This window comes from Ammodytes marinus, assembly GCF_949987685.1.
Source record: "Ammodytes marinus genome assembly, chromosome: 12".
NCBI classification, from domain to species: Eukaryota; Metazoa; Chordata; class Actinopteri; order Uranoscopiformes; family Ammodytidae; genus Ammodytes; species Ammodytes marinus.
In genome coordinates this window covers 6,957,589-6,981,601 of record NC_137216.1, presented here as the reverse complement: position 1 = coordinate 6,981,601, position 24,013 = coordinate 6,957,589, and the positions used below count along the sequence as shown (strand labels likewise).

Below are 24,013 nucleotides of genomic sequence, written 5' to 3'. Positions count from 1 at the left end.
CAGGGACTGCAAATAAAGACCACAAACAACGTGCAAATGTTAAAAAAACCTTTATTGATGTATACAATACTACGTTTTGAAAGGAAATGCCTGCATGTTTACAAGATGTTTGGAACAAGTGTCTATGACGATATTTCTGCGAAGGTAACTTCTTTGGTTTAAGTGGTTAACCAAATCAACGGGCCATAAAGTAAGAAGTAGGTTGTTAAAATGCATTATTGCTACCTGACAAAGCTGTAGATGTCAGGTGCTGTTTTATCAAAAACTGTTCTTACACATAATCTAGATTAAACAATCTGATTTCAAGACCAATAGAAACAGGATTTTACTCACAGAAATCTAGCATTTTTAACATAGCAGACAGGGATAACACCAAAGTAACACAGTCGCATGAATAAGCAAGGAATACCTCAAAGCGAGTCACATGTTGACCTCTACATTACACAGAATGTACACAATAAGTCTAGTGTTCAATCCCTTTTCAGTAAGATGATTTATACAAAGAAATAGAAATCACATTTAAAAACACAGGTAATAGGTTTAAGGTCTAAAATCACCTTAATTTAATTATCTATTTTCTCCTTACAGTGAGCAAACTGGTATGTGCTTTTTTTAAGGCATCTAACACTTAAAGTGTTTTACTTTTTGTCTAGTTTGCATAGTAGGCAAACTATATTTATATTATATGGGGCACCATATTTTGACTAAAAAAGGTTAAGAACTCATTGCTCCAGCTTATCTAAAATAAGTATAAATCATGTAGCGGGGTATGGGCAATGGAATTCTGCAATGCCAGATGTTGGCAGGTACAGTATACCCCTCAGCATGCATTCATAGTGTAAGGCATTTCAGACACTCACACTTTTAAAATGTTTTGCATGAGCTCTGCATAAGCCTAAACCCAAGGCCACTTTTATCATCCTTTCCAACAACTGAAGTCTTTTTCTCCCACTTCCTAACACCCACATTAGTCCCCCTTCCACTACAAGCTCGTGCCCAGGAGCCTCCACTGGGGAAGAACACCTGTGGCTCCATAGAGCTTCTTCATATCTTAGCAATGTCTCAACAAGGAGGCCAAGAGCATGAAAAATGGGTTGAGCAGGAGTCATCCGTCAAAGCTAGGAATGCTGTCCTCTGCCTTCTTTATCCACTTGTGTGACCTCTCTAGTTTCTGGTTCCTTGGCACCTGGTATCACTTGCTAAATTATTTTTAGGGAGTCATGGCATAAGACATCTGCAACTAAGGCTGGTGAAGCACCAGCGTGCAGCAAGAGGAAGGGCATAGAAACTTTCAGGCATGACTTCCGTGTCTTTCTGGCACCTCCTCCCAACTCTCAGTTCTTAATCTAATTGGTATAATAAATATGCGCCATAAAATTATAGCTGCAAGGAATTCATCAGAAGAAGAAAAAGAAGAAACTTCAGGCATGTTTTACTATCACTCTTATCTACAAATACATAGGAATCCATACCCTCAGGAGGAGTGAAACTACTCATACCAGCTTGTGCAAGGTAAAGGCGCTGTAGCGGTATGTGTGTGCATGTTGTATATAGGAGGAGTTGAGTTAGTGATGGTGCCTGGCAAATGTACAAGATAGTGTTTATGTCTTAAGCATGTCATGATGCAATGTATGGATGCCTGAAAGAAAAAGATGACTTACAAACACCCAATAATCATCTAGAAACTCAAAAATATTTCACAGACGCATTCACTACATACAATACACACACTCAAGGCAGTTGCAATAAAGTTACAAATTTATTGTGCATAAGCTGTTAATACCTAGAGTAGTGTGCCTTACATAGAAAGAAAAACCTGTACATACAATAAACAGCTACCTGGCAGACAAGACAAAGGGCAGTAAGAGGAATATTTAGTATGTCAGTTTTAAAACCTATAGGGTTATTTGTGTTACTAATGCCTTACCATCTAGAGCAGCTTCTAACTTGCAATGATGTCCTTCATTTGCATCATTGCGATTGAGCACAATTGAAATGGGTAATCGAGAATTATTTCATCTTTTACTTATGGAGCATTGATAAGTGTGATTCACAATAACATTTAGATTAATTCAAATGACAGTATAACAATGCTAAATCTCAGCACCTGGAGGTGTAGAGTTACCTACTCAATTGGCAATCACAAATTAGTCAAATACTTTGATGGACCACATGCAACTTGTGGTTTTCTAGATAGGTCATCAATAATAAAGTCGTAAATAACACATCGGATCTCACGATAGAAGTAACAAACAACTTCACAAGAGCAGGTGAGGGACAGGAGACAAGACAGAGCCACCTGGTGGTAAATATCTGGGCTATTTCAGCACAGGTCCAAAGAATTCAGTAAACAATCTCTAGTTCACTACAAAACACCCCAGGACCTTCTCACTGAAAACCCATTAACTCCCCATTCCACATAACCTGGTAACACACTGCCTCAACAAGCTGTGGGCAGTACCAATGTTACTAAAGATTTACTATTTTTCACAAAAAAAACACAAAGAGGCTATTTGTCAGAGGGGAAAGGCACTCCAGAGGCAGACCAACACAGCATGAGGGAGATAGTTGGCCCAGCGCCCTGGAGATGTGCTGCTATTGAGGAGGTGGGCACCGGGTGATGGGAGTGAGTTATGGTGCATTGCTGCAATGTTGCTTTCTTTGGGAATCCCTGCTATTGGATTCAGGAAGCACTCACACTGGATTCTGATACATTGTGAGGTCGAGTTGTTAACCATGCTTAAGTGGGCGCTGTCAAGGTTTTTTGACTATGCTGGTGATAAACAAAGGTAGTGTTTCATGACTGGTGCAAGGATGGACTACCTTGGGAAGCCAAACAAGTTACTATTGCAAGGATTTTTATGACAAGAACAGTGAAGGGATAACTTGCGCCTGCTGGATGTTCATACATGAAGAGAATTTAGGAAGACAATTAGGAATGGGGAAACTAGAACTGATGCTCGGTACAATCAAAACATATTAAGACGCTTGCTCTACAGCTGTGGGAATCTTGATATCTGCTGCTGCATCAGCGGGGCTTTTGCTTTTCTCTTTTTCTTCTTCCTCATCCTCTTCGTCTTCGTCCACGCCAACATCGTCGTCATTCTCTGGAACTGCCAGCCCAGCAGTATGATCGCCATTTATCTCACACACGACGCTCGGTAGCTCTCCATTGATTGCCAGCTCTGCCTTCATGCTCTCTGGGGTTGAGGGACTGAGCATCTCTACCTCCACAACGCTTTCCTGGGTATGCAACTCTGCCAAGGGATTTTCTCTATCCAAGCTTTCCAGAGGAGGAATCTCAACGTGGGCTTCTTCCCCAGGTGAGGCCATATTTTCTGTGGACACCTCACCGTCTCTCATTTTCTTGACGTTGAAGGTCATGGGGGACACCTTGAAGGAGGAGCTCTTGGCTGTCGGGCTCTTGGGATGGTTAGGTGTGAGGCTCTTCCTGAGTTTCTCGCGCTTCTCCGGTGGCACAATCTTGGTGCCGATCTGGGTCATCTTCTTCTCAATGCTCTGGCGCGAAAAGGCTTTCTTGAGGCTGTCGACCTTCTTGAGGCTGGTGCGCTTGAACTTGTCAGCCCTTCTCTCATACGGGAGGGAAGTGCCCAAGCCCATGTCTTCCTCACACTCCACCAACATATCTGCGTGGGCTGCCATAAAATCATCTTCATTGGAGGACAGGCTAATGTTGTGAAGACCCTCTTCTGGGGCATGGCTGCCATCGATAGAGCCTGTCGCAGACGGAGCAGGCCGGGTGGATTCTGCATCATACTGGCTTGGTTGTGGGGTCCTGAGGGAGTCCTTGACCAACACGCTGGCGGGGATCTCATTGTCTTCCTATTGGGAAAAAAAGCAGAAAAAGGTGTGTTAAGATTGCGGCCATTTGTAATAATTATGAATAAGCCTGATTGCTTGAACCAGGCTTTAGTTTGACTAGGAATGACCTTTGTGATATTTTATTTGAAGTTGTTTATGGTCAGTCAGAGGTAGACTTTAAGCAACTTTACAAGTTTCAATGACTTAACCTTGATGATCAAAGTCAAGATATATCAAGTGTAATTCCATCATATATCCCTTATGAACATGTTAATGTGTACCTCTTGCTGAGGTTTGGCATTTTTTAAATCATGGTTGAATAGACTCTAAACATTACACATGTTGGATTGGCCTGCCTGATGAGGACTGAGGAAACCAGTCTATGCATGCCTCCCCAGTCTTTTCCTCGGGACATCTGAGGAATTCCATCTGTTTCTCTGCAGTAGTCACACACTTGCAGTGAATTCTCAATTTTCTCTTTTTTTATATTCCTCTCTGCCTTTAACCCACCCTCCAGCAGCACATACTGTAGATGTCTATAAACAGAGTGAGATGGAGAGCAGTAAGTTCATTATTGGAAGTATCAGCTTCAATCTTTTCTTCCTCGCTGCCTGTCCATCTGTGAAGGATCATGCAATGACACACATGCGGGTACATACACATACAATTTTTCTCTCCACTGGGGATTTAGGCGCTAAAGTTCCCACCCACCATTGCCCAGGTCCTTTCACACCCACGGCTGAGTGGAGAGTAAAGGTGCAGCTTGAGTGGTTGACAAACTCCACTGCACATTTGAAATGCCAATACAGAAACCCTTCCAGTGACATCAGCTTTAAGTATCACCATTGGATACTTGTGTTGACTTACAGGATATGTCTATGTATGGGCACCGAACAAGGATACATTCACTTGCCCACAAAAAAACTGATTGAAGGCCTCCACAACCCCACAGTGCCGAACATATTCGATGAAGTCATTTTCTGATAAGGCCAGGATAGTAGACGATATTAAGCGTAGGCCCCAGTCAGCCTCAGTTCATGTTGGAATTACATACTTTTTAAACAATAGTGGTTCCTGTGCACCATGCTTGTAAGCATGAGTTTGTGTTCAAGTATGCATGCATTTCAAAGAATGCAAGGCAGCTCTTAAGACAATATAAGAGTGCTTAAAGTCATAGAATGCCATAGGTTGTTGAAGGAGTGTGCAATGCATCTTTCCTGGGTTGTCATAAACACATACTTAAGGACTGGGCCAACCAGATGCTCCAGAAGCTTCTTGTCTAGTTTCCATTTTTCACTCAGCCAGTAGTGTGTTTTTGCTGAAAAGGACAGTCGTATTGTACCTGTAATCTGTCACTGTCAATTTAAGCCCACTCAAGCTAATCTTGACACACAGGTGTTTCTGTTAAATCAGACAATGTGATCAGATGATAAAGTATATGTGTCAATTAGGATATAATGTTGTATTTTAACAGCATAAGACCCTGTGAACTACTCCCGCAGTGATTAAAATGTCCAATCAATAGCAACCAATACCATCAATTTAGTGTCAAATACTACAGTACAATTACCCAAGATTTAACCAATCCCAAGAATGTCACAAAATTAGTTTGTTCCCAAAATAACCATTTGAACCTTTGCGTCAATTTCGGAATGTCCCTAATTGTGTAAAGTCAGCACTCAGGGGCACTTTACACAGTAATGGTAACAACACAAACGCAAAAGCAGTTTTACGGTTACATGATAAGTGTTTGCAGTCTTGAAGACGTAAACTTTTGAAACCAGGTTTCAGAGTGGAATCTTTCCTAAACGCAACTCCAGCGTCACCATGTGAATAGCAATGTCGTTCCCTGTGATAACGATGACATCGCGGCTCCACTCTGCACATGCGTAGGCCTGTTACATTAGCTGTCCAAAATAGCCACACGCTATTTAGGAGTTAGTAGACAACATGCAAGGTGTCTCCGCTGCACCATTACTGTGATCAGCGGAGAGTTTCGTGCAGGGCTCAAATAGCCTATAAATTTAGTCGAAGCGAGTAGTAAGTTATTGAGACCACCTGCCACTTTGGCTGTTGAAAAATGTGTGCTCTGCCGGCTTTTTTAGCGACTAATGCCTCATTTCCACCGAGTAGAGCGGGTCGGGTCGGAGTGGCTCAGAGCGGGACAACTCACTTTTAAGATTCTCGGTGGTGTTTCCACCGCCGACCCTACCCTTACTGGTAGGGCGAGGTTTAGGCTGGACTGCGATAGCCGCCGCCAGAATGTGTGTCAAACTATCGGGCCATGGAACAACTGTGGTCAAACCAGCGGTCTCTCGTTTTTGCATGGTCAAACAAGCCGCTTCTTTATTTATTCCCCCGTGTTGTTGTGAGTGTAAACGCACAGAGACGGCTCGGTGCAACTGATAGAGACAGTGAGCGAACAGCGCTGGCTGCGGCAGCTACGTGACATCGTAGCAGTGGGACACAGTGTAACCAACTGATTAATTTAATGACGAGGAAAAACACCACACAATAAACAGTGCTGTGCTCACATTTTCGCCAAAACACAAGACACAACCTCTTGTAATAGGTCCATGTTCACATTCCCGCACCGCTCCAGTCATTGGCAGAATGTCTTCTGTTTTCACGAGATCTACGTGGTGAAAAAAGAGGACGGAGAGCTTCTAATTTGCAATACTTTCAACACTGCGCTCACACCAAAAGCTTCATGAATGTTAATGGCATTAATTTTCGGTTACGGTTCACGGATTGTTTACATGCGCCAAATTGCACTGGAAGAGCTATCCACTAGGCTACAAGTTTCAGCGCCAACTACTGGGTGGCATGCGTATTACAGCGATTTTGACACATTTTTCCGAAACCTCGTGCATGATGAATGTTTTCAAAACAATAAAGTCTGAACACAGAAGTTTTTGAAAACATAAAAAGGAAAAACGTTTCCGTTTTCACCGAGACTGTTGTCGTATTTAAACATGGCCTCAGTATTATGTCTGATCCACAACCACTCACATAACTCCGTTTGGAAAACTAAACAATGTCACAGTGTATGGACAGCTCTTGAGTCATAAAGCTATGCAGACTTCCTCCTGTTTTTACCACCATGCAGAAACCTTATATCCTTTGCCTTGATCTCAGACATGCAGGCGTGATTCACAGTTCAGGTGTGTGCCAAGCATGTGTGGTATCTCCCAATTGTTTCTAAGAAATCTGTCAGCCTTTTCTGAAATGGCCACAACATTGGGCTTAAGAACAGGCCCACATTCTCAGGCTGAAGGAGTTGAAAATAACACAAATATTTCAGAAGTTTAGAATATCTAGCACTATACAGTAGGATGGATTGTCCAGGGTTGATACATTACATACGCTTGTTTTCTTCTGATCAGTCCTAAATGATCAATAATTACTCAATGTTCTTTGTGGTCGGCGAATAACCTGCAAGACATCAAGGAATTGCTTTTCTTTGTTGTTTTTTAGCACCAAAAAACCAATAGCGGTTTGTCATCATCTCAAAAGAGCTGGGAGTTGTGATGCACCGAAGGTAACTTGAAATCAGAGAATACAAATGGTAACACCTCTGGTTTGGGTCAACTGTTATTACTCCCTTTCGGTTTTGTTCTTTCTCCTGTCATATCTGAATGAGTAGCGACTGGATGTTCCAATGTGCTGTTGGTCTGATGCAGCGCCACACCCACACAATGTCTGAACATGTTCATGCAGAATCAAATCAGAAAAGTCAGGAACTATGTGGGTAACAGCTCTTGAACTCTGCACGTTAAATCTCAAGGAATAACACCAGCCAGTCTGCTTATAGACAGATGATATCACTCCAGACTTAATGCTTATCTCCATTTGCTGTGTACATTTCAAGCCAGATATAGGGTATATAAACGGTTGTAATCAGCAAAGAGTGTGAGATAGCTCAATGGTTTAGCAACCACCCCAAACTGACCGGTCACAACTCAAACTCAATATGGCCTCTCCTGACCATCAATGGAGCATTCCCTGATAATAAACACAAATGTTCCCTGATTGTTTGGTGGTGGAAGGGTTTCTGCAGATTCAATCTAGACACCTCAGCTCCAGTCTGGGCATGCCATAGACTTTCTGATTCGGCTCAAACATGTTTGATATCATGATGTGTGTGTGTGTGTGTGTGTGGGGCTATGTGTGTGTAACTGTGTATCAACCACTGAAACTCAAACACTCTCCAACAACAGAGCTTTCCTGATACTTTACCAGACTTTCTGCAGTAACACAGTTTAAAAGTGCTTACTGATCGATACGCGATAAATGTAATCAATGCTTCACTTGTCCATTTGAATTTAAGAGTGTTTATTACTGATCACACACACACACTAGCTAACAATAGTAAGAGTCTCCAGTGTACATGACCTCAAGTTTATTCTCCAAACTGGACAGCATCACATTAAGTCTTTTTTTCCCACAGCCTTGACGTTATCTGGCTCTTTATCTACAGTTGTATTTGTTGTTTTCTTCTGGTGAAAATGCTCTTTAAGTGTTTTGCTGCCCAAATAGTTAATAGTTTGAAATGAGTGTGTCCCCCTTTTAACCCCAAACTATCCTGAAAAAGCAAGCTCCAACAAACAACTTCTTCCTAAACACCGTTTGACCCAGGTCAGTAGTGTGTGGTTGTGCGTGTGTGGACCTCACATTCTGACACTTTCCTCTTGGGAACCCTTTTAATTAATGTCCCCCTTTAGGCAAGTAGCTACCCATTAGCTGCTGAGAATGTGTGTGTGTGTGTGTGTGTGTGTGTGTGTGTGTGTGTGTGTGTGTGTGTGTTTTCGAGTGTCTTTGTATGCGGTCATGTAGGACATTGGCCATTGTTTAAAGAAAGTATTTAAAAGAGCAAGATGAAACAAAATTTGAATGAATTTAGAGCAAACTAAGTTAATTCAGTGTGACAGCAAGTTTACTGTAGGTTAAAGGGCGCACACACTTCAAAATATATTTCGTACGCTTACGTTATAGAGTATAATATCCCATTTAACAGTTGCATGGTAGAATTGCCATCTAATTGCCCAGGCGTGCCAGGTGTTACTTAGGCAGAGAGCTCATGTTAAGTCAGTTTTTCTGGAGCCTCATGCTCTATTCAAACAGAGAGAGAGAGAGAGAGATCAGGGCGGGGCAGGACGGAGTCGCCATGGGTTGAAAGGGCTCTGACGGGCTCACGTTACTACATGAGTGTGTGCCTCTGTTGATAACATATGTACAACACCCTATACTGTTTCTTTTCTTTTGTTCTCTCACCTTTGTTTAGGTGTGATCCCCTGACTTCTACAGGCCCACCAGAAGGTACACATTAAAAATGCAAAACTACATACTTGTGACATGAGTGCTTATTAGCAAACTAAAACGCGAAACTTGCTAAACATTATGCCGGTTAAACAGCATGCGGACACTGTCAATATGACCATGTTGGAATCCTGATGTTGGAATTTAGCTCAATGCACACCGGTGCTTAAGATCAAACCATCCCGGGTCATATGGCATAACTGTAGTCTCCTAATCTTGTGTATGTTGATGACAATGGCTATATTCCACTCTTCATGCATGTAAAACTAAAACTCAAATGATTATTTCTAAATTGTGTGTTAGCAACTTCAACAGGTGTGTTTTCCTGTGTCTCTACAGACAATGACGGGAGGGTTTCTTAATCCTAACATGTGAGGTTAGAGCAGGTGTGTTGTCACAGTGAGTCAGGTGCCTCCGGGGGACTGCACCGATAAGAGGTTGAACCATCACCACCAGCACACTCATAGAAATGCATGTGTGCTCATGTTCTGTTGTCAAACCCCTGCAGTCACAGTATTGTTTGACATAATGAGAAAGACAGTGGGGCTTTGTTTAAAATGGAGGGAGAAATAGAATTGCAGACATACTAATACTTTAAGAGTGTTCCGGTACAGAAGCTTTTCATTTTTTCTTGTGTTCATTTCAAACAGTTCAGACGCCAACTCTCTGGTTCTGAATAAACCCTCTATTACATATATTCATTTATTTTCATCCTCCCTTTATTCCCACAATCTGCTGGTTCTCTTGATCGGTAATACAACCTACCTTCATTAAGTATCTCCAAACAAACACTGTCCCCTATACTTTCATCCCTGCACCCTTTAACACAGCTTCATCCCATCAGTGAACAGTGTCATGACAGTGTCAAACCGAAACTCCAGTGATTTCAGATGGAGGCAAATTTGCCTTCATCTGCATATGCTTTGATTACATCCTTCCCACTACAGCTCAGTGGGTTGTTTCACAGTTCACTCCCACCACCCAGCTTGTGTAACATCACACCACCCCCAACCCAACCCAACCCAACAGGCACAAAGAGAGACATCTGTGGACAGAGGAAGGAAGGAGGAAAGGAAATGGAATTCTGCTATATGTCATGGGACTGAGTAACATGTTTAAAAATTCAGTCTGTTATACTGTAGTGTATTGGAGTGGATACACTGCCTAGCCCTAATGAATGTACATACACACATTTAGAAACATGGCCCAACACCGTAGCACCATAGCAATCATGCTCAAATTGTAGGTAGGTATTACAAGTGTCCTGTTAGCAATTTCACTCCAATGTTGAATCCTGCCGCCCATGGCATACTAGCCCATGAAGCTTTGCATAACAAGTTCGGGCATTCTTTCCCATCCACACCCCTCCCATATCTGCCTCACCAAAAGAAAAACAGGGCATGTTTACTGGCTTCCGAAGCTTGCGTAATCACACACACACAACACAATAAGCAATTGAGGCACGATGTCATGCTGACGAGCTGGTCCAAAGCAGATCATAGTGACCCAGGGACACCACGGTTATTATTCATGATGAGATAAGTGATGACCCGACCCATAATTTAGGAGATAGCGGTTTGCACACTTTGGATGACATATTCTGTGATGTACATAATTCATTTCCTACATGGCCTGGCCTGGCAACACCAAAGGTTCACTGGACCATTGCACTCTTTGTCAGTTGCTGCAACCTCCTCTACGGCAACCAGATCACATCCAATTGACCAATTACCTTTCCCGTCTCACACCATCCCCCCCCCCCCCCCCCCGTACTGTATGACACATGAGGTAAAATGTCTTCAGGAAGTGTCACCACAAAAACATTCCTGTATATTTACAGTTCTTGTTGCTCCAGTTTTTTTTTTACTCCACGTGTCTGTTAATCTTCTCTAGCTCTTTTCTTCAAATCTACCAGCCCCCCCACACACCTCCCACACCCCTTTACACATTGCTCCAGCACAATCCCAAACTGTGCCTATCAGGAGCATTGTTTGATAAGGGCTGTGCACAGATGGGAGATACCACAAGACATTTTGTGATAAGGCCACCACCAATTGTCACAATGTTTACCCCCGTACGGAGGTCAAAGGTTATGGGTGTCCGCAGAAAAGGCCGGGAAGTCATCATGATATCTTTGTTGTATTTTCATGTTTTATTCAAGAGCAGAGAAAATAGGAACACTGAGAACCAACCATTGCTATTGTTTCCCCATTTCCTGCCATGGATGTTTTGGCCTTGGCGATTTGATTGGATGGACACTGGGTCTTAAGTCAAGAAGGAGCAGATATGTACAGTATGTATGGAGTCCTGAAGTCTCATGACAGATACGAATAAGGGATGTAATAGGTGGAGTTAAAGGGGGATATAGCTGGTTTCCTTTTTGTCTGATTGCATAACTGGACCAAAACTCCCAGCACTGTTTCTTTAACCATTTGCATGACTATCCTTTGATTTTCAACATCACTTGCACCCAACAGGTCATGGTGTGTGAAAGACAAAACGAAGGCTCAAAAGATAAAAAGGAAAGTGGGAGTAAAAAAGGGGCAGGTGAGTGCAAGTGTTCAAAAGAGATTAACGTCAGTACCTTATTAATATCTGTGGCGTAATGAAATGTATGCTAAACAATGTGCTTAACAAGCCGGGAACTGTCTCAAGAGCTTCCACCTGTTATATAGCCTTGTACACCAAGCATTGTTTCATTGTCCTTATCACTTTGTACAAAATTCGGTCAGGCTTTGAACACTCCTACCATTTCTGCTAAAGCTGTTAAATCGAGATTTTTCGAGATCTACAATTGCGAACTTGCAAAGGCAAGTTGACAACTGCAGAATGAAACCGTTTCACAGACTGAAAACTCGTCAAACCTGAATGTGACATCAGAGAGTACAGCAAGCACTTCCAATCCACAAGCATGTCTTTTTTTCAACCATGCAAACCTAAGATTATCGTTTTAAAAAGCCCACTCTTACGTTGCTATCATTGGTTAAAACAAACAGAGCACAATTGCCAGGTTGTCCTTTCCCTTCTGCTTGTGGTTTCTTCTCACTATATTTATCTCTCTTTCACTGTTCTCATGCCTTTTTCTCTGCGTCGTCTGAAAACCCAGGAGGATTATCTGAGGAATGAACCCCGGAGGGAAATGAGAATGATGACAAAGGGAGAGTCATGCTGTAAACAAACATCATTGTCCACTTTAAGATTATTATCAGTGAGACAAGTTTCTCTCATTTAAGTCTTATATCCAACAGCTTGTAGAGATGCTTCAAATCTCAAATTGTGACATTTCTGAATATGTAAAATGTGCTCTTACAACATCTGTACATTGAGACATGTTGACATGTCATAGCCAGACGACGACACGTGTGTTTCATTTCAAGTGTCACAATGAGCCTTTTCAGTGAGCCACCATGCAAAATACCAGGCTAAATGGCCTAATGTACTTTCAGTACATTTGTATCAATCCTATCAGTAGGCTACTTCCTACTATGACGTGTGTCTGCCATGATGAGTCTATTACAAACTCATGTTATCCCAGGGATGTTTTATCATTAACTACCAGACAGGTATCCGTCATTTTACAAGTTATATAGCTGCTAACTACCTGTCTAAAATGGCATGATACAGTCAGGTAGTTTGTCTGTCTAAAGGTGCCTTCACACAAATCCACCCAACATGTCACATTTTCAGTATTTCATGAAGGTGGATTTAGAAAATTAGAAGTTGTATTTTAAAAAGGCAGTCAGATATGGTCAAGACAAGAGACAAAAAACAATATTACTGTTATGCAGTCCGTATAGTCATTTAGTGTCTTAATGCAATGTGTCCAAGCCAAGGCTGTGATTCATTTTTTTTTGTTTATTTAACGTTTCTAGGTTTCTGTTTATTTGTCTCCGTCTACAGTGGCAGCAGCTGCACAAGTCACAGTAAGCAGCCTGATACTGCAAGCATATAAATGGGATAAAGCTCGGTAACATGTAGCGTTGTCACGGCTAGTTAGCTCTGGGCTATGAGCTGGTGCAATATATCACCTGGTCGGACACACACATTTCAAGCTGTGGCCTACAGCACTACGGCCTGCTCCAACCTGTGGAGATGATTTTATAATGGAGGACTTCACTGAGCACACACAATACGTGCACTAGATAATGACACTCAGTTGTATAATTACCCCTAGGCCTATATTGTTTGGGACGAGGCTAGTTAAGTTCTTTGTCCAAGTTAAATTTGGAACCACTAAGCTGGATCTCGCTGTTGCCTCTTTTGGGTCTAGCCTTACGTTTTTTTTTTCTCCCTGGTACACAAGAATGGACCCGAATGGCTCTAACACAGCCGAACATGACTTATTAATTAGACTATTGTTAAACCTTGCTGAACTCCAGCATGTTGGGATTTGCATCATTTAACCTTGCTGCCTTGGTGGAACAGAATTACCAGTTTGCCCTCCATCTTAAGAGTTGGAATTATAATGTGGAAAAACGTCCAACTGCTGAAAGCACAAGTGTCAAGGACAATACAAAAGCACTCTGATGATTTGTGGCAAAGCAAATACAATGACAATAATGGAAGTGAAGCCAGTCATTCAAAAACCTTGAATCCTTTTTCTAAGCATTATATCTGCCATCAATGGTGAGTCAGAATGTGTTGACAGAGTAAACCATTTTTCACAATCTGGAAAGTTTAAATACAAATACATTTGGTAACACTTTATTTTGATAGTCCACTGTTGACACTCAACAAGCTATCAGTAAATATGCAGTTGCATGTCAACAGTGAATGAGTTGATATTCAACAGAACTGTCTCAACAGATAAGTAACATGTATTCAACTAACTAAGTTAACTATAAGTTGCACTATTAGTAGATGTTTAGTTGATAACAGAACTCTCTAAACATCTACTTATAGTGCAACTAATAGTTAACTGGCAGTTAGTTGAAAATACATGTTACTTATCTGTTGAGATAGTTCTGTTGAATATCAACTCATTCACTGTTGACATGCAACTGCATATCTACTTATGGCTTGTTGAGTGTCAACAGTGGACTATCAAATTAAAGTGTTACCAAACATTTTAATGTATCACTGAGGGAGTATTACTTAGAAACCAAAGAATTGAGCTTTCAAGACACATCTATCACAATAAAGCTTGCCTCAGTCATTGTGTTTACTTTGGCTGAGGAGTACGTTTCTCTTTTCCTCGCCCGTGTGATATGAACGTTCTTTGAATGTCACTCCGAGATTAGGCATCCCAAAAAAAAAAAAAAAAAACACACACACTGACATTGGCCAAACATCCTCTTCCCACCCCACCCCGAGAGCCACGCATGCAGCTATAGCTCCCTTCTCACCGATTTCATGTGAAGCAGAAACCCAGAATCAGGTCCTTGTGTTTGCAAAGCGGGAGAACAGATCAAATGCTCACAGCGCTCCAAAAATTCAATTTGCCATTGTGACTGGCCTTGTTTTTGTTGTTGTGATGAAAATTCCACTGTGAAATAAACACAGATGGAGAGATTAAGACCTACTCTAGGAATAAATGACTTCTGTCGCAAGGAAATTAAATTCCCAAATTTCTGAGGCATGCCACCGTGATGCAAATCAGACACTGTATAGTCTTCAGCTCCCAGAGGGGGATTGCGGATATTTAAACACTCAGGTGACGAGTTTATGAAATTAATTAAAATAGAGAAAAAGACCATTTCTGTAGCTCAGCCCAGAGCGTGTTATACATTTCCCCAAACAGTAATTACCGAAACTGTACATTCTGGAATCTCAGATGCCTGGGAATTGTTGCGGTATGTGTGTGTGTGTGTGTGTGTGTGTGTGTGTGTGTGTGTGTGTGTGTGTGTGTGTGTGTGTGTGTGTGTGTGTGTGTGTGTGTGTGTGTGTGTGCGAGAGAGAGAGAAAATGCCGACAGAGAGGAGGGCCTGGTGGAGACAGGAAAAAGCACTGGTGCACAGAAACAAACAAACAAGGCCCGAGCAGCAGTAATTGAGTCCTCATTAGTCCTTGTTATGCACAGCAAAGCAACGGAGCGGCACACTGCGCTGTCATCTCTGACCGACGGTGTGGTCAGAGCCCAGAAGCCTGGTCTGGACCCCACACTCCGTGCAACACTAGCGGGGCCGTTTACCCAGAAAGCCTGTCGGTGTGTTTTCCACCTCAGATGGCACGTACAGGGTGATGAGTGTTCTGGATCAATTTTAGTGGAGCTGGAGAGGGGGTGGGGGGAGGGAGAGGGGGGAGAGAGGGGGTGGTGGAGGAGGAGGGCCCCTCGGCCAATAGCTACAGGACTGGAAAAAAGGAAATTTGGCTCACTCGTGTGTGCGGCAAATGTGCGTTATCAAAGAGTAGCATGAGGTGCTGCATGTGCTTTCAGGGAATAGCAGCAGGTGGCTTGACCAAACACACACTCACACACACACTAAAGGCCTGATAAGCAATAAAAATGGTTCGATATTTAAAAGGTGAAGTCAGCTATTCTGGAGAACGCAGTCAAAATCAGTGAATATCTCCTCACGATCTCCTACCTGTAGTACACGATCCGCTGTCTGTACTATTAGTATGTCTGTGTGCTGACAACAAATGTCAGTGTTAATACACAGCCTAGGCTCTGTAAACGGGCAGGTTGCTAGCTACGGTGGGCCCCCTTTGTTTACATACCAGTTTACAAAGCCTAGGCTGTGTATAAACACCATTGCAGACAGGTAGTGGATCGTGAGGAGAAATGAACTCATTTTGAAAAAAAAGTGATTTAGACAAAAAGTTTTCTCCAGAATCGCTGACTGAAAAGGTATCATGCACGGTAACAGGTTGAGAATAAACCACAGAGGTGAGGTGAGGCTGGAAGTGGTTGAAAAAGAGTCAACACAAGCTCCGGGAGGACAAGGAACAAGGGCTGCCTGCACTTTACTTCTTTAATTTCCCGCTCGCCTCAGGCACGCCAAGTCTCATTTAGCAGCTCGGTAACTGCATACACCTGACCCAACACATCAGCATTAACAGCCAATGGGCAGGTTGCACGCACACACATGCTGTGCACACACGCCCTGGCCTGGCCTGGGTCTAACACGCCTATCTACAAATACAGCACTGCACACCTAAGTTGTATTTAAAATCAAAAAGGGAAAAAAACTCAAATCAGAAGGAGCCAGAACAGAGCACTTCCTTCTTTTTAGATCCTATGAGCGACACAACCCATATGATACATCAGGGATAGTTTACTTTACTATCAGCCCGCAAAACAAACCATAAAATAATCCAAATCTGACTGTTGCACTTTAAGATATAGTGCGTAACGTCTGTTGCCCCCATGAGGAATCTCCATGAGGTATAGGCCTTTAGTGATCACGTATGTATTGTATTCCTTCTGTTGTACGTTCAGGTATTTTTCTTGGCAGTAGAATCAACAACGGAAAGATTTTGTAGGCGTAAGTTGGGCCATACTGAGTACAGAGTGTTTTGTTGAGCCGATTTGCTTTATCAACTGTGTCAACTCGTCTGGTGAAGATGGCTCGAATGTGACCGACATTCATTCATATGAAAATGTCATGCACTGCTACTTGCACTATGAACATAACAAAGATAATGTCAAAACACTGGCTATAGACGTTCAAATGATGCACACAGGGGAGAAAATCAAAGTGGATATTTGCAACATGGAAAATCCATATCGGACGAATGCATTGAAGAGGAAACGGCCGGCTCCACTCTCACTATCTCTTAAGCAAACAGACGCTCCCTTCTTCAGCCAATATAGAAAAAATTAAATTGTTTGGAGGTTCAATCAAATCGATCGGCCATGCCTCGCCCACATGGCGCACAGAGCCACCTTGTACCGGTCTGAGGTCTTGGCACCTGTTGCATGTGAACAACAGAGCCTCAGTACCAGGGAAACCAGATAACAGCGACGGTTAAGAGCTCTCAGTGGCTATGCCTGTGTCAACAATGCCACCCCCCCCCTCCCCTCCCTTCCCCTCCTCCGCCCCCTCTGGGCACACACTTGTACACACAAGCTCAGACGCACACACCCACCCACAAACACACACACACACGTAAGCATGAAAAACCGCCATGCATGTTTTAATGCACAAAGCGTACCCGGACGCCAGGCCTAGATTATGGATTTAATTCTACGGTTGAGTGAAAGCAATCGACACTTCACTGGGATGATGGACTGCTTTCGTCCTGCTATAGCAAAGGCATGATAAATAAACTCTAAAGCTTTTGTCAGCAAGCACAACCAAGGATCCATGTGTGCGGTCTAGTTCTGTCGTTAGCACACAGAAGCACTTTCAACTATTTTCATGTGTTGAGATAAGTGAGAGACGACGGGTCACATAAGGACACGCATGTCCACGTGTCACCTCCCCAGGACATGATTAGGACGCTTGTCACTTAGCAGATGCCAGTATAGAGTTTTTTTTTTTGCCTCACAGGTAAATCCATCCAAAAGCCTCAATCTGACTGTCTGAATTATGACTGTGGGGCGTAAACAGATCTCGTCAAAGGCAGCGTCTGAGCCCTCCTCTATTATCCTCTGTAGCTCCATTCCCAGACACACCCTTCTTCACACACACACACACACACACACACACACACACACACACACACACACACACACACACACACACACACACACACACACACACACACACACACACACACACACACACACACACACACACACACACACACACACACACACACACACACACACACACACACACACACACACACACACCTTTTGTGCACATTGTTAAGATCTTAACTTCTCACTGCATTTTCATACAGCGTGATCTATGTAATGATCTAGTAAAGGTATGGTTGAACTAGTGTATATTTGCAGAGTCAGTAGAAGCTCAGCTCACCATGTGGTAGGCTCATTGAGCTCCACACGTTACCTGAGTCCTGTTCAGCGAGTTTTTAAGTGTTGAAAAACCTAACAAAGTGCTTTTCACCTACGGCACCACTCTGCCGTGCCAACCAGGAACGCGAGAAACACACCCACCACTGTAGTCAAATACAAATGCAAATATGACTTTGTACAAACACACGCAGGCAGTCCATGATGCAAATATATTATACAATAAAAAAAATAATTGAATAGCCTCAACAGTCAACCATCTAGTATTTCATTTTGTGAAGTTGGGGGAATGTTGACAAAAAAAAAAGAATCAACACCGAAGAAGCAGCAGTGCTATCCTGTTTTATTACTCTTGTATGGGTCAAGTTACGACAACAATGGATCCTACCTTTCCCACAATGCAACTCGATAGCGTCTTTTATTAAACGCTATCGAGTTGCCTCCTATGCCAACTTGTTTTTTTTGAAAGCCAGGATTCTATTGGCTACAAATATTATGTCAAGCCCAGATAACCCTGATGACATCACTATGACATCACTGGGGTTATTTTTTCAAACTGTCCCCTTCAGAGTAACATGACCGTAGGCTATAGGCCTACAACTACTTCAATAGGTGGAGTAGCACTTAAAGGTAGAATCAGCTATTCTTGTCAAATAGAGTTTCTGTCAGAATCAGTGTATATCTTTTCACCATCCACTACAAGCCCATTATGTGCGTGTGCTGAAAAACAAATCTGGTTGTATTACACAGCCTAGGCTCTGTAAACTGGTAGGCCTATGTAAACAAAGCGACCATCCGTAGATAGCAACATGCTCATTTAGAGCCTAGGCTGTGTGTTTTTTTTCAGTGCGCACACAGTAGGGCTAGACTTCAGGAAGCAGATAGTGGGTATTTGTTCACTGATTTTGACAACAAGCATTATCCAGAATCGCTGACGCCACCTTTAAATCAGTTGAACCAATTTAAAATGCACTATTATGCCATGTTTATTTTTGCATTCTGTTTTATGTTGAGTGTCTCATAGACTAGGCCTACTCTTACCTGGAAGATGAGCACTTTGAAGTGGTTCCTCTTGAGCAGGTGGCCGTGGTTGGCCTCCAGCTTCTTCACCTGGACCGCCTGCTTGTCCATGCGCTCCCGCACGTCCTTCAGGTGGACGCTGACTTTATGCGAGCGCTCCAGCAGCTTGTTGACGCTGTTGGAGGTGTTCAGGTGGGTCTTGGAGAGGCGGGTCACGTCGCCCTGCACCACCCGCACTGCACCCTCCAGGTCGGCCTGCCGCTGCTCCATGCGCTGCTGGTTGTCCTGCACAGACTCGATCATGTTGACCAGCTTGTCTAGCAGCGCCACCACGGTGATGGCGCTCACCTGGCCCCCGGCCGCGGGGCTGCCCGGAGCGGCCGGGGAGGTCGGGCTGGTGACACTCTTCAAGCCAAGCCGGGTGAGCGTGGAGGTCTGGGTCGGGGAGGCAGGTGCGGACGAAGGGGTTAAACTCGGCAAGACCATCTCCGTGTTCTCTGTGGGCTGCTGCGGGAGTGTGTGGGTGCTGGCCGACACGCTGCTGCTGCCTGCCACGGCCTTCTGGGACGCGTCCTCATTCATGGTTCACAGGTGGTTAAAATGTCCCACTTCAATGACACACGAAAAAGTTTAGTAGCAGCTCTACTACCAGCTCTCTGTCGCTGCCTCCTGTCACTCGCTCCAGCTGAGAACTGACTAAATGCCACGGTGTTTAACTTCTTGGGCTTGATTCGGCATGCACGCCCCTTTCTGTCTGTCTGTTTCCACACACACACACACGCGCGCGCACGCATGCACAGACACACGCACAAACACGCTGTGAACTTTCAAAACACCTCCCCTGCAAGCCAAAAGGAGGGGCGCGGTTGCTATGGACACCGTGCAGGCCTAGCCCTATCCACAGAATAGAGGTAGAGCTGTGTGTGTGTGTGTGTGTGTGTGTGTGTGTGTGTGTGTGTGTGTGTGTGTGTGTGTGTTTGTGTGTGTGTGTGTGTGTGTGTGTGTGTGTGTACTTGTACAACTATTTTTGTGAGAACCAATTTGAGTTTAGACCTTAAGAGTGAGGACATTTTTGGAAAGTGAGGACATTGGCCAGTTCTCACTTCTGCTGGGTTCAGGTTAGAATTAGGCACAGGTAAGCCTTAGTTTTAGTTTTAAGGGTTGGGCATTTAGTTTTGATGGTAAGGGTTAAGGGAATGCATTATGTCAAAGAGTGACTTCACAAGTAGGCTATAGTTGTACGTGTGTGTGTGTGTGTGTCCTTCCTTGTATGCTTGCTTGATGTGTGTTTTTTCATGTGACACTGCCAACCATTCCACGTTGTGCACGGCTGGCTGCATTTGTAAAATATGTGTGAAGGCTACTTTTGTTTACTGCCCTATCGCTGGGGCGTTTCCTGTATTGTTGCCCACCAAATTGTCTACTGCACTACATTGTAATGTTGGGTCACGGATGTGTGTGTGTGTGTGTGTGTGTGTGTGTGTGTGTATGTGCCCGACAAAACAATGAAATAAAACCGCAATCCAAATCAGTAGGCTACTGTTTGTTTGTTTCAGGAACTTGGCTTGATTTTCTCCTAGTGATAAATCACGAGCCATATTTTCCTTTTTTGCTAATGTCTGGTATGTAGCCTATGTTTTTCACTGTAGCTCTCGCTCTGCTTCTATATGTGTGTGTGTGTGTGTGTGTGTGTGTGTGTGTGTGCCCTCACGCGCCCCTTTCCTCTCCCCTCTTGTTTTGGAGCAGTGTTTCATGGCATGGGGGCACACTGACATGGACATGTGGAAATCCCTGTTTCAACAATGAGCTCATCCATCCCCCCCCCCCCCCCCCCTTCCCCCTGGCACTGTGCCAAGGCCTCCCTCTCAATCTTTCTCGTTGTCACTGTCACTGTAAATATTTCATTCACAGTAACTCAATCACTCTTTCAATAGCCCGCATCAAATAAACATGTGCTGTGTGTTGCAACACCATGTGGCCGGGGTGTCTTGAGAAAACACCCTGTGTGATAACTATGGCAAGAATGTATCTGTGTATCACTCCAGACTGACAAGCATTCAAACCCTCCTGCTACGTTTTATTGGATTCTGCCTGATATGGTAAAGGCTTGGTCAGCCACTTGCTCATATGAAATCAATAACTACAAAGTACTCACACCCATACACTGAGGTTAGGCTTCATGCGGCTACACTGTGCACACACAGAGAAGACACACCTTATATGTCACAGGTCACAGTCCTGGGATACTTCGCACTTTAAAGGTGGAGTCAGTGATTCTGGAAAACGCTTGTAGTCAAAATCACTTTTTGCCGTGTGCTGTGTGTGCGTCAAAAAAATGACAATGTTAAAACACAGCCTGGGCTCTGTAAACGGGCATGTTGCTAGCTATGGCGGCCCCCCCTTGTTTGCATACCCGTCGTTTACATACCAGGTGACAGAGCCTAGGCTTTGCATTGATACCAGATTTGTGTTCAGTGCACACACTGTACAGACAGATAGCAGATTGTGAGGAGAAATTCACCGGTTTTGAGAGAAAGGGCTTCTGACAACAAGCATTCTCCAGAATCACTGACTGCACCTTTAAGGACATATATGAGTAATATCAATCAGTGTATTTCCCAAAATGTCAAACTATTCCTTAAAGACTAACAGCCACCTTTACAGACATGATTACTGTTGAATGTAGGCGATCGGTAATATGTATGTATATACAGTATGTAGCCCTATTGCCTGGCCCAAGCACATTTCCTTCCTCCTCTGACTGAAAACCCCAGTGTTTCCAACTCTTCTCTCCGTCCCATCTTTCCCCTCAGAGACACACACTGTTGTCAACATGAAAGCTTGACCTCCCATCCCTAGCTCTTGAACTCTTGACTTTTCCCACTTTCACCTTGGCGATACAGCGGATGGAATGACGCTCCCATCCTGTCATTCTCCCAGCTGTCCCCCTCCTTTCCTTCCCTCTGCTTTCCTCTCCTCTTTTTCCCCTTTTTCCTCCTCTCCGCGTAACTTATCTCCTGCTTTCCTGAAGCCTCCACACCCCCCCTACCCCAGTGTCACCGATGGTCTGGTACATTTCACACATTCCCAGTGTTATTTCAAGGAATGTTGCCTTTGATTCCCTTGCCTATTTTAGAACAACACTTACTGTTAATGTAAGTGTCCTTTTGTTATGTTCTTTACCTTCCTCCAGTTACATACTGTTCAACAGAATGTGGCACAAGTTGTGGTGTCAGGCACACGAGCTGCCAGAGAAAGAGTTGAAAAAAGAGCTGCTGACATCTTTACATGTCATTCTGAAGAACTGGATTCATTTGCCCTCTGGCGGCCAAGAATGGCAAATGCACAGTTCTAATTCTGACTGTGTGTTGTATCTCTGCATACCAGAGCAAGAGCAAATGAGACTTTCTACCACAAATGTCCAATCATAATCCATAATTCATGTATTCACACTGTATTCCACTAGTGTTGATTATGATTCACTCCTCTCAGTTATCTTATTTAATCTTCTTAGTGATTGTCAAAGCTCAGGTTTGAAGTCTTTATCCGTGAGAGTTCTCTAGAAAAGAGAAAGTGTTGACGCTGCCGCAGCTCAAGCAGCAATTAGCGCATTCAATGGTTTCCATAAACAAGCTGCTGCACGTCGCATCAGTGAATGAACAAGCTTTATATTTGAGGACACCTTCCTGGAGTTGATACAACATAAGCAGGAGGTGTGGTAGTGCTGCTGTAACCGTTGGCTCTTGGCAAACCACCAGGTGGATTCCAAGGAATGGTTGATTAACAAGTTTCTTTGAATGTGAAATGCGTTGTCATGCAGTGGAGGGTGATGTTGTAGTCTTTTTCCTACTTCAGAAAGCCTGCTGGTTGCATCTAATGCAGTAAGAGGAAGCAGAGGCTTTATCCTCTACTTCCGGCAATAAACAAATTAAAATAAATGTATTAAAATGAACTTCTAAAGCGGGGCACCACCCAGATTAACTGGGAAATTGACATCCTATCATCTTAATCAGTCTAATTAATGTACTAACTATTAATTAAGAAGTCCAATGAATAATTAAATTAATAACTATAACCAAATCACCGTATTAAGATCTAGTAGGTCAAGGGATTTCTACACAGAAGAGTTTGGCAAGATTCATTTGCAACATTAAAGGTTCTCCGAGGACCTTTCAGTTTGTCTTAATTTTTGCGCCCCTTGTGGGTGGTAGTGGTAGTGTTATAACTACACCAGCTGTTGTTCCTGGGTGAACGTACCCATGACAAAGGCATGGAGAAAAACTATATAAAAATAGAATTCTTTGCACTGATGTTCTCGTTTGCTGTTACATGTAATTTATGATAATCAGAGGAAAAGTACTGTTTCAGAAATATTTAAAAGTTCCTTGTATAGCCCCTTTAAAGAAACCAGCACAATTGAACACATCTGTATTTACAGAAACTAATCAAAACACATCAAATACATCTAATATCAACCCAAAGGACTGGCTGTGTGTGTGTGGTGTTTAATTTGTGCATTTTTGCTGCAAAGCATACCTGGTCAATAGAATAGATACTAGGGCCTCACCGATTTATCGGCCGGCCGATTATATTGGCCGATTATCGCATATTTCGGAATTATCGGCACAGTTTTTTGTCGATTTTTGCCGTTCTTTTTTTTTTTTTTTTTTTTAAGCAATCATGTGTGAAATGTATTGCTGCCCTGGAGGTAGCCTACATGAATAGCATTAATGTTATAGCCTATTTACAGCAGCAGTAGGTGTGTTGTAATACATTTGATTAATTTACACTTGACAGTTCCCCCTGCAACCAATAGCAGAGGCATTGGTCATCACTTGACAGTTAATAATAATAATAATTGATAGAATTTATATGGTGCTTTTTTGGAGGTAAAGACACTTTACATCATAGAGAATCATATACGTAGAAAAAGAAAAGAATACAGAAACAATTTAAATAAGGTTTGAATTGGAGTCAGGTGTCATTATG

The 24,013-nt window shown here is 43.2% G+C and overlaps 1 protein-coding gene across 1 annotated transcript; it reads right to left on the bottom strand.

Moving 5' to 3' along the window:
* Positions 1 to 34: 34 nt before the first annotated feature.
* On the bottom strand, positions 35 to 19,734 carry cavin2a (caveolae associated protein 2a). Its single transcript, XM_080038615.1, has 2 exons — positions 19,046 to 19,734; positions 35 to 3,843 (listed from the first exon to the last, which is right to left on the bottom strand). The coding sequence occupies exons 1-2, from the start codon at positions 19,604 to 19,606 to the stop codon at positions 2,980 to 2,982; spliced, it is 1,425 nt and encodes a 474-aa protein (XP_079894741.1). The 5' UTR covers positions 19,607 to 19,734; the 3' UTR covers positions 35 to 2,979.
* Between the last annotated feature and the right edge of the window lie 4,279 nt (positions 19,735 to 24,013).

Coding starts and splice junctions, on each gene's coding strand:
- cavin2a (XM_080038615.1), bottom strand. CDS start 19,606: ATGAATGAGGACGCGTCCCAGAAGGCCGTGGCAGGCAGCAGCAGCGTG. Junction 3,844..19,045: donor TCAAAGTGCTCATCTTCCAG/GTAAGAGTAGGC, acceptor TTTTCCCAATAG/GAAGACAATGAGATCCCCGC.